Source organism: Drosophila teissieri, chromosome 3L, assembly GCF_016746235.2.
Source record: "Drosophila teissieri strain GT53w chromosome 3L, Prin_Dtei_1.1, whole genome shotgun sequence".
NCBI classification, from domain to species: domain Eukaryota; kingdom Metazoa; phylum Arthropoda; class Insecta; order Diptera; family Drosophilidae; genus Drosophila; species Drosophila teissieri.
In genome coordinates, this window is record NC_053031.1 from 2,378,801 (window position 1) to 2,388,956 (window position 10,156).

The 10,156-nt window shown below is 43.9% G+C and overlaps 4 protein-coding genes across 4 annotated transcripts; 2 read left to right on the top strand and 2 right to left on the bottom strand.

Annotated features, from left to right (window-relative positions):
* The first annotated feature begins 107 nt into the window (after positions 1-107).
* LOC122618522 (thioredoxin, mitochondrial) lies at positions 108-784 on the top strand. The gene is made up of 2 exons (XM_043795016.1): positions 108-370; positions 433-784. Exons 1-2 carry the CDS (start codon positions 189-191, stop codon positions 677-679), a joined length of 429 nt encoding a protein of 142 aa, XP_043650951.1. The 5' UTR covers positions 108-188; the 3' UTR covers positions 680-784.
* Positions 742-1,557, bottom strand: LOC122618521 (39S ribosomal protein L23, mitochondrial). Its single transcript, XM_043795015.1, has 2 exons — positions 1,035-1,557; positions 742-972 (listed from the first exon to the last, which is right to left on the bottom strand). The coding sequence occupies exons 1-2, from the start codon at positions 1,326-1,328 to the stop codon at positions 814-816; spliced, it is 453 nt and encodes a 150-aa protein (XP_043650950.1). The 5' UTR covers positions 1,329-1,557; the 3' UTR covers positions 742-813.
* Positions 1,558-1,626: 69 nt separating this feature from the next.
* On the top strand, positions 1,627-4,480 carry LOC122618519 (nucleolar MIF4G domain-containing protein 1 homolog). Its single transcript, XM_043795013.1, has 2 exons — positions 1,627-2,595; positions 2,656-4,480. The coding sequence occupies exons 1-2, from the start codon at positions 1,704-1,706 to the stop codon at positions 4,338-4,340; spliced, it is 2,577 nt and encodes an 858-aa protein (XP_043650948.1). The 5' UTR covers positions 1,627-1,703; the 3' UTR covers positions 4,341-4,480.
* Positions 4,470-5,548, bottom strand: LOC122618520 (uncharacterized protein C7orf50 homolog). The gene is made up of 2 exons (XM_043795014.1): positions 5,268-5,548; positions 4,470-5,212 (listed from the first exon to the last, which is right to left on the bottom strand). Exons 1-2 carry the CDS (start codon positions 5,422-5,424, stop codon positions 4,533-4,535), a joined length of 837 nt encoding a protein of 278 aa, XP_043650949.1. The 5' UTR covers positions 5,425-5,548; the 3' UTR covers positions 4,470-4,532.
* Between the last annotated feature and the right edge of the window lie 4,608 nt (positions 5,549-10,156).

Below are 10,156 nucleotides of genomic sequence, written 5' to 3' on the forward strand. Positions count from 1 at the left end.
ATTTCTTATGACATTAAAAACAGTGATTAGAAAGTAACAGTTTCATTGACAATGTGTACACACATTATTTGGCATTACAATGCTATCTGGCAACTCTCCCCCGCATTGTTGTTGCTGTGATTCTCTTGTCATTATTTTGCAATCAATTGCTGAACAATTTTGCACTGAAAAATTGTAAAATATAAGCCATGCAGCGACAAATTATTAATCTCCTGGGACAGACGACGCGTCGTCTGGTTAACGGCCAGCAAATCCGCATGTTGTCAGTTTCTGCGCCGCGACAGGAGATCTTCAAAGTCCAGAGCGCCGAGGACTTCGACAAGAAAGTAAAGAACAGTCAGCAGCCCGTGATTGTGGACTTCTTCGCAACGTAATTTCCACGCTTTCTACCTCAAAACATGGCATATTAATTATTATATTATAATCTACCAGATGGTGCAATCCCTGCAAGCTGCTGACCCCGCGAATCGAGAGTATTGTGGGTGAACAGGCCGGTTCCATCAAGCTGGCCAAAGTAGACATAGATGAGCACAGCGAACTGGCTTTGGACTACGATGTGGCCGCCGTGCCCGTCCTAGTGGTGCTGCAAAACGGCAAGGAGGTGCAGCGCATGGTGGGCCTCCAGGATGAGGACAAAATCCGCGCCTGGGTTGCCGCCGCCGTCAAGCAGGCCAAGTAATACCCAAGAAATCCCAAAAAAAATGGAGGTTGACCTCCTCGCAAATAAAGCAGAGCTTTAGGTTAATTCGGACTTTCGAAATAAATGTTTATATACCCGTTGAAACGATGAGTACTAAGATTACAGACTAAAAACTAAATGGAAAACCAGCCTGGAGTGCCCGGTCGCTTCTTGTTCCTGTCCAGAAATCTGCGGAAACCGGCTTTCGATTCATCCAGCGACTTTTCCTCTTTGGCCTGCCTCTCAGCCTTTTCAGAGAAGAAGTCAGGAAAGACAAAGGACTCTTCCCTAGGCTGGAATATAAAAATATCATAAGGAATATTCATTAAATAAGGGGATTTGTAGAAACCCATACCAATGTTACATAAGCCAGCTTCACGTCGTCTTTTTTGGTGATGTATCCGTAGGTCTGATCCTTCTTGGTCTCCCCCAAGGCAATCCGAGTACGCACATCCACCACTGGCAGCTTATAGATCTTCTCCAGATAGCTACGCACATCGTACTTGGTCATCTCCATGGACACCGAAAAGGTGACCACATTGGGCGGCTGCTCCTCCGTGGGCCGGATTAGCTTCATCCAGAAGTTGGGCAGGAAAACACGCAGCTGCGGATTGCCGCGCTGGTAGATGGGATACCATCTCGTGGACATGGTGGCTCAGGATCTGCGATTCTTATTCAAGAATCTAAAAATTAAATTAATTGTTGTGCGGCTATAAAATGCACTAAAAAAGGCCAAAGGCTTCGGGCGGACACAGGCGTAGCAAAGGGGTCGACTGGCCATCGAGTAAGATTGGTAACTTATACTTAACAGTAGAAAATATTTAACTTATTATTGTATCAACTTTAAAATGTTCAACATTGTAAAAGGTTTAAAATACAATAATATAATTTTGTAACTTTTTTATATACAGTTTTTCTTCCCTACACCCGTGTCAAAGCACGTGGGTTGTCCAACACTTGTTTAAAACAGCTGACTGACAATCACAACAATTGTTAAATGCGGTCGGGCTGAAATATCTTGTATATGCCTTCCAAAATGGCAAAAATAAAGAAGAAGGAGGCCAAAGCTAAACCTTTAACCCGCAAGGAGCAGAGAAAGCAGAAGACGGAGGTCAAAAAGCAAAATAAACGACTTTATTTCGCCGGCAAAACTAACGGTACACAGCGCGTGGCCGCAGCGGCAGAGGCTTTGGCAGCGCAGTCGCTGCTGGGCAAAAACAAGAAGAAGAAACGGAGCAAAAAGCCGAAAATAATAAATCCAGATGAAATACCAAAGGAGCAACTTTTATCCGGGGAAATAGACAGCGACGATGACGAGTCCATAGATTCGGATTTCAGTGATGCGGAGGTGGATGCTCTGATGCCCCAACGGGAAAAGGTGGTAGTCTACGAACCACTGGGAAAGAAGTTGAAGAAAACGCAAGGAGGCGCCATCCAAAGACAGGATGAGGAGGCGGTCAGGCGGAAGGAACTACGCCAACAAAGGGAACTGGAGAGCAAGTCCAAGAAGCAGCGACTTAAGCAACTCCGCATTGAGAACGAGGAAGAGGATCGCGAGATCAACAAGCTGGAAAAGAAGCTGAAGCTCAACAAATCCAAGGACAAAAACCGCTTGGTGCGGAAGATGTTCAACGATGGCCTGGACTACCTGCTCGACTTTGTCCTGGATGACGAGGAGGAGAAGCAGAAGTGGGAGGAGAAGCAGGAACGCAAGAAAAAGCTGAAGGAGCAGCAAGAAAAGGAGGACGCGGGAGTGTGGAGCGATGAGGAGGAGGAGGAGGAGGACAGGGATGAGCCCATGGACCACTTCCCAGAAGATGACAGTGGCTCTGAGGGTGAAGATGGGGATGAAGACCTAAGCGGAGAAGAAGAGCAAAGCGAGGAGGATTCGGAGCAGGAAGAGAATGAACCTAAAAGTGAGTACATATACCGCGAGGCGTTTAGAGGTGTTTATATAATTAACCAATTATTAACAGTTAAGGAGGACATCTACGGACGCAAACGCGATGCCGAGGGAAACATCCTGCCTGATCCCGTAGAACTGGAGGCCTCAGCCGCCGGACAGAAGTACATACCTCCACATCAGCGAGCTTTGATGGCTGCCAGCGCAGGATCTAGTGAGAAACAGGCAGAGATACTAGCTCGCCTTCTAAAGCAATGCAAAGGTTTGCTCAATCGTTTGTCAGAAGCCAATCTACACAAGATTGCTGCTGGTATCGAGGAGCTGTATATGAAAAACTCCCGCTACAACATGAACGAGACTCTGACCAAGTTAATTCAAGAAGCCCTGCTCGGCGACACGCGAACCAACGAGCGAATGGTGCAGGAACACATGGTGTTGTTGGCCTACCTACATGCCCAGGTTGGCAGCGAGATTGGAGCTCATTTCCTGCAGACTTTTGTGGAATTATTCGATGGTTACGTCAAGAACATCGCTAGCCTGGAGGTGGAGGATAAACAGTTGAATAACCTTGTACTGGTCCTCTGCTACATGTATCTTTTCAAGATCTACGAGCTGAATTTACTGATGGAGCTTATAGGAAAATTGGCAGATCAGCTTTGCGAGAAGAGCGTGGAGTGCCTTCTACTGATCTTCCAGTCCATTGGCTTCCGACTGCGCAAGGACGATCCACTGGCTTTTAAGACCATGATGCAAAGAGTTCAATCGCAGATTGCTAGTGCCCCACTTGAACTGAAAGAGAATCCCCGCCTGCGTTTCATGGTTGATATTCTGAATGCTGTCAAAAACAACAATATGCAAAAGCTGCCCCAGTATGATCCCGAGTTGGCGGAGAATCTGCGAAAGCGTCTCAAGGCTATGCTGAAAAATGATCGCTATGTGGTAACTCTAAACATAACTCTGGAGGATCTCCTGCGTGCTGATAAAGTGGGAAAATGGTGGATTGTGGGCTCTGCTTGGACGGGAAATCTGGATGAGATGGGTTCCGCCAAGCAAAAGCAGGATAAGAACTCATCAAAGTCTGCGAATGGAGGATTTGCCGACCAGTTACTGGAGCTGGCTAGAAAGCAGCAGATGAACACAGCTGAAAGGAGGAATATCTTCTGCATCATCATGAGTGCCGCCGATTATGTGGACGCCTTTGAGAAGATACTGCATTTGGCTCTAAAGGATCAGCGAGCGGTGGCCTACGTGATCATCCATTGCGCTCTGAATGAGAAGCGTGCCAACCCTTACTACGCTCACTTGGCCCTTAAATTCTGTCAATTCAACAGAAAGTACCAACTGGCTTTCCAGTTTGCCAGTTGGGACAGAATCAATGATATTGAAAAGCTTTCCAAGCCGCAGATACGCAACCTGGCTAGTTTTCTGCAGCAAGTAATCCTAGCTGCTGGTCTGCAGCTCTCAGTGCTCAAAGTGGTCGACTTTATGCAGCTGGACAAACTCAGCTTTTACTTTATGAAAGAAGTGATGGTCAGGTTACTACTGGCACACGACGAGCGGGAGATTTATCAGACGTTCGAAAGAGTGGCCAAAAACACCAAGCTGCAGCAGTTCAAGCAAAGTGTTAGGCTCTTCCTGCAGCATTTCCTTCTAAAAGAGGATCAACTGGACAAACTTAAGCTGAAGGAGGATGATAGGCAGCTTCTGCAGCAGCGAGTCGATCACATAGACAAACTGTTGGCCTATGTGGACCTTTAATTATAAGTAAAGTTATAATGCGACCTTATCAACTTGTAAAATAATATTTTGCTTTAGGAGAAAAATGTTTTCTATGTTCTTAAAGACGTCGTTTTGCATCGGGGATGTGCGCATGAATTCAAGAACAAGTTTTTGTAAAATAGGCATGTGTTATTTATTTCTAAGGCAAAGAGTAACAACTAACATAATAATCTAGTCGAAGCTTTGGAGGAGATCGCGTGCCCGCTGGTACCGCGTGGACTCGATTAGCTTCTGCCTTTCCGCCTCGTCCTCCAGCTTTTCGCCCTCCTTGTCCAGTTTCTGGATGACCTCCTCGGCCAACTGACTGATCTTAGAGCGCGCTGCTCCTTGGGAACTGGCCAAATACTCCAGAGCAATTGGCCACAGCTCCTCTTCCAGTTTCTCCTCATCAAAGGCGGTTTGTTGAATGGAAATCTGCCGCAGTTTATTGAATTTCCACTCCTGGCGGGATTCCTTCCATTTTAAAAGGTATTCCTTGTTAACTTTGGCTTCTTTGTTGGAGTTCTGACTCTTTTGGGCCTCGAGGCGCTGCTGGTGCTTCTGCTTCTTCTTTTGACGCACGGTAACCACTGCATTAGCGTTTTCCGGACGAGCTGCTTCTTTTAGTTGAGCTGCTGTGGGTTGGGAATCCTCCTCGTCGTCGTCGTCCTCCGAGTTGGATTCCTGCTTTTTACTGCGTTTTACCTTGTTGGTTCCGTTTGCTTCCTGAGCTTGTTTTCTCTTCTGAGGCTTCTGTGGAGGACTTTCATCGCTTCCACTGGTGGCCACCTGCTCCTCTGCTTGGTTTTTCTTGTTGCGTTTTTTTGAGGCCGAGTCTTCTGTTCCTTTTTGTCTTCTCTTAGTGGGTTTATCTGTAAGTTTTGGGTATGTTACACATAGCTTATATAGATTTAAGCTGAAGTCCACCTGTTAGAGCCTCCTGTTGATCTACCTGTGGAGCTAGAATCAGACTTTTGTTGGCCACCTCGTCGTCGCTGGCCGCATGCTCAGCGTTCTCGGCCACCTCGTGCTTGCGTTTCTTGCCCTGTCGCTTGGTCTTCTTCTCCAGTTCAGTGCGGGCCATTTCGGAAGCGTATCTTTCCAAAACCAAGTTCTTACACCAAGTTATTTAAAAGAAAATTTAAAAATCCTCTTTAGTTGCAAACGAAATGTGTTTCTGTATGGCGTTGCCCAACAGGGATTGACTACTGTCGTTTGCCAACACTAAAAACGGGGTGTCTCATGCAGTCTGGCAGCCACCTCACCATATGACTAACCACAATCGATCTGGCAACGGCGCCAAACAAATGCCAAATTGTAGCTTTCGTTAAACAACAAATAATAAAAAGAAAACAAAGAAGTTATAAATCATAAAAAGTGAATTTCGCGTGAGTATGGGCAGTGCCTATGGATCCCACCGTCTTTATTTAAAAGAATTCGCGCCAAAGTCAACGAAATACTTGCAGTGCTAAGGGCGCGTAAATAAAACCGGTCTGATAGTTGTGATTAATTAATTTAAGAGCGATTAAGTAGTTAACTTAGCTTCGATTAAGGTAAAGAGCCGTATTAGCCCTAATACAGGTAAGTTTTCATCACAATTTATTCATATTCAATTATTTATCTGGCGGCGGCAACAACAAATCCAGCCGGCAAAATGCAACTGTTTACTTGCGCGAGTGTTTGTGTTTTCGATAGTGCGTGCGTGTATGTGTGTGTCACCGGCAAATAAAAAAGAAAAATTCGTGTTTTCGGGTTTAAAACGACGAAGAAATATCCAGATGTTAATTTAAATGCAAGGAGAGGCGATACATTGATAAAAGCGAAGGCGGGTGTCCTGCAACAGCTGTTGTTTGCTTTGTGGAGTGGGCGGAAGGCCCTGCGTTCCAGCTGCACTGTTCAAGGTATGTACATGCGTAGGTGTAAGCCGCCATTAATATTTACCGTTATAAGTTTAGCAATTACACGTTTTACCGTAATTTATTTGGATTTGCATACATACATATGTACGAGGGCGGATTATGTGGTTTACCAAAAGTGTAAATCTAAAATACCAGTTAAAAGAAATGAGTTATAAAAGCTTGTTGAATATAAAATATATTTGGGGGGCAAACTGAATCCACCAAAGAAGTTTCACATTTGAAATGTTCTATATATTTATTATTTTCAATATATTCTGCATATTTCTTAAATTTTTCTAAAATATATTTCCGGGAAATGTTTCTTTCAAAAATAACTCGCCAATTGCCATTTCACTTTCAACCGCTGAACGCCGGCGCGCCTTCCAGCAAAAAATCGTTGTAAACAAATGGTTCAGTCGAAATGTTCACACATAATTTCCTCATTATGCTTTGGCTCTTTGAGTGCTTTTCCGGCGTGGGCTGAAATGGCATTTTCCGACTTTTCCTCAGTTTTCCGCCCATGTTGAGTGAGAGAAAAGCTCTCACTCAGGGATCGCCTCAGAATTTGTTGGCCATTGGATTCCTCCGCTGGCCATTCAGTTCTGCTTTGGTTGTGTTCCCGGTCGCATCGCGTTTTCCCTCGCGTTTTCCGCTTTTCCGTCGCGGTCTTCGGTGGCTTTCCACGCGTTTCTATCCCAAATTCTAAGCAAATCGCTTTGGGTTCCGAATCGAAATAATCCCAAAGATATTTCAGCAATTTTTCGTTGGTGTACAAGCGTTTCGAGATATCTATCGTGAATATCTTGGGGTATTTGCCATTATCTGATTGTTACGGCGGCATCTTTACTGGCTAATTGGATTGCCCACAGTCACAACAACAACAACACAGTGCAGACAGCAAGCTGTCACAACAAATAGTAAAAGAATAAGGCTAACGACTCCGGTTAACTTCGCCGGTAACGCGCGTGTGCTCCTGTGTGTCTTTCCACTAATCAATATAGTGGCATTTGTTTTGCGCGCGTTTTACTTTCTAACATACTTCGGCACCTCGGCTGTGCCCCTCGGACCCTACTTTTTACTTAACCCCCCACTGACTGCGGTTTCTGTGACAACGTGAGCGGCCTAAACAAACCCACCTGAAAGGCCAACCCCAAACGAAACGCAAGAAATATCGCCCAACTTTCTGTTCTGGAATGATGAAGCTCGGCATGTAAATGCTCGACAGTTCGCGCAATAAGTGTAAGTTCAAGTCAACCCACTTTTCTTTTGGAAGTTATTTATCCCTTGCCCTAATTGCTGATTAGAATAAATTTCTGCCCTGCAGATGGTCTACATACCCACTAACTCAACTAAGTTTGAAATCTTCGAAGATCTGTATGCTCCTTTTCTCTCCGTGCAATTTCCTTGTTTGTTTATAAACATTTCAGCACATCCGTTGGACCGACTATTACATCAGCTGAGGTGGGGAGGTGTGGCCGAGGTCCACTTGTGTGCGTCCATCATGATTCAGATTCAGATTCGGATTCGGATTCAAATCTGTATCTACTGTATGCGCTGGCAACTTGTATCTATTTGGCAGCCGCATCTTCTGAATCGTTTTCCACCTCAGCGTGTGTTTTTCCAATAGTTTTCCTCTAAAAATGGATCAGTTCGTCGGCAATTAAGGCCCCCCAAAAATAAGATATATGTATTCCAACTAAACTCATTCGTTCGCCTAATATGAATGAATCGATGCTCCACATCATTTCTCTTCAAAGTTCCCGATGTTCTGGAAGCACCATAAACTAATAAATGTGAATATCTAGGTTCGAGCATCTTATATAATAAATACACTATCTTCCATCATGAACCAGAACATCGTTGCTTTGAATTGTAGAGTATTTCAAATGCTCTGTTGTACTTTCACTTTGCTTTGCGGCACTCGTTAAATGTATATTTTGAGCACAAATGTCAAATATCGCTTTTTAAGGGTCAGCGGCTAAATATTTTGCTCTTTGCATACTTATTTTTCAATGTTGCCCATTGCAACTGGCTACTTGGCAAGTTGGCCAACAAAAGACGCCCTTTGGCTCATCGGTGGTTGGTTGCTTGTCGGATAGTTGAGTCATTCTCCATAAGGGTTGAGTGCAATTTTAAGACCCACAGATAGTTGGGTCGTAAATTCTATGACCAGACGATGGGCAAACAAATTGCCGGCTTTCTTTGGGGCATATAATTTTGCTTTAAATGGTTTCTTTCCATGAGCTTTTTGATTTATTTCCTGGCACAGAGTGAGGCGCAAATATGAAAACACATTCGGCTCATTGGGTTTATTTTGATTTTGCTTGATTTCGAAGTCAGATACTTCTGTTCTGTTCTCTTTCCATTCGAATTGACGTCAAATTGTTTATGCAGGCCATGGGCCGTTTAGTTGATGGCCGGCTGGTTTATATATTCTCTATATGTGGCTATCTATATGTGCTACTGTTTGCCGATATTGCGATTTCTATACAGGGAAATTAAACGGCGTTCCGATTCCCAATGCAAGTCAGGATTTGGCGACTCGAGGGCGTCGCAGATTTGCGCGTTCAAAACGCGTTTGAAATATTAATGCACCGCCTGCTCTTTCGTCTGTTTTCCGAATCGTTAAATACACATTATATAGCCATATTCATTTTTTGGCTTAAATGGCGTCGCGTCGACACGCGCACTTCCGTCACCGAAATGTTTTCAGAGAAAATCCCAAAAAACAATAGCCGAATATAAACCGAAACAAATACAATTTGTTTTTCGGCCGACAGAGTAACGACATGGGGGAGCAAGTGTTAAAATAAATTGTGACAGATTGTTGGGGGTAGCACTCGGACTGTATTCAATAGCTATATAATATCAGGGTCCCTTTACGATACGTCGCGTAATTTTAGCTCGTTAAAATATGAAAAATTGTCTGGCCAAGACAGAGCAAACGGTCAAGTCGGCGATAATGAGACGTCGACCAAGATTAATGAAATGCGTAGAGATTCTTGCTGTAACGAGCTGTATTAAAATTGTAAATATACTCTTGAACAGTACAATGATCTTTTTGCATATTAAAGATAAAGAACAAGAGTTCTTTTTAAAGAATATTGTTTCACAAAAAAATGTACTGCCGAACTATTCGCTATGATCTATCGAAAACTTAAGTGAATCCATTCAATCGAAACTTCTCTCTATATATATTGTTGGATAAATATTTTTCCTGCGTCCCATAAGAAAACCCCAACAATATTTTAAAAAGTTTTCTTAGAGACTTAAATAAATTTTGCGGAAAGAATTCCTAGCTAGACATTAATTTACTAGACAGACCGACAGACGACAGATATAGAATGGACAAACAACAGCGGGATACCTAAAATAATCAACCGATCTGACGACATCAGTGGCCATATAGGAAGGCCTTGGGGAATGTTGCAAAAATAAGAAACACTTTTAGTTAGTCGGTTTGGTTTCACGTGACCCTGAAAGAGTCAAATTGAGCATGAAATATGGTGAACTGGGTCAGTACAAGGGGGCAACATGGGTTGACTCAATTTCGCGGACATCGAGGTCGGAAAAAGATAGGCCAACCCGCTGGGCGCATGGCAACCACCCCCATTCACCCAATAAACAATCCAATTAAAACAATTGCCAGGGACAACGAGCGATATCTCAATGCGTTTTGCATTGCGTGTGCTTGTTTGGGTCTTAATGGGTCAAGTATACCCGTAGTATCTGATGGATAGTTTCCCAACTATAAATTTCGTTGCCCTATTGGTTTTTCTTGCCCCGTTCGGGGGAAAGTGAAAGTCCGTGTGCGTCGGGCCAACCAATTTAATGTACATTTCTGTTCATTAATCTTTTCTTTTTTGGTTTTTGCAGCCCGCCGTTTTTTTTGCGATAATGCTTTGATTGTTTTGCTCC

Excerpts from the sequence above, each read along its gene's own strand:
- LOC122618519 (XM_043795013.1), top strand. The coding sequence starts at position 1,704 with ATGCCTTCCAAAATGGCAAAAATAAAGAAGAAGGAGGCCAAAGCTAAA. Across the intron at positions 2,596-2,655 it reads GGAAGAGAATGAACCTAAAA|TTAAGGAGGACATCTACGGA; the intron begins GTGAGTACATAT and ends AATTATTAACAG.
- LOC122618522 (XM_043795016.1), top strand. The coding sequence starts at position 189 with ATGCAGCGACAAATTATTAATCTCCTGGGACAGACGACGCGTCGTCTG. Across the intron at positions 371-432 it reads ATTGTGGACTTCTTCGCAAC|ATGGTGCAATCCCTGCAAGC; the intron begins GTAATTTCCACG and ends ATAATCTACCAG.
- LOC122618521 (XM_043795015.1), bottom strand. The coding sequence starts at position 1,328 with ATGTCCACGAGATGGTATCCCATCTACCAGCGCGGCAATCCGCAGCTG. Across the intron at positions 973-1,034 it reads AGCTGGCTTATGTAACATTG|CCTAGGGAAGAGTCCTTTGT; the intron begins GTATGGGTTTCT and ends TTTATATTCCAG.
- LOC122618520 (XM_043795014.1), bottom strand. The coding sequence starts at position 5,424 with ATGGCCCGCACTGAACTGGAGAAGAAGACCAAGCGACAGGGCAAGAAA. Across the intron at positions 5,213-5,267 it reads TCAACAGGAGGCTCTAACAG|ATAAACCCACTAAGAGAAGA; the intron begins GTGGACTTCAGC and ends CAAAACTTACAG.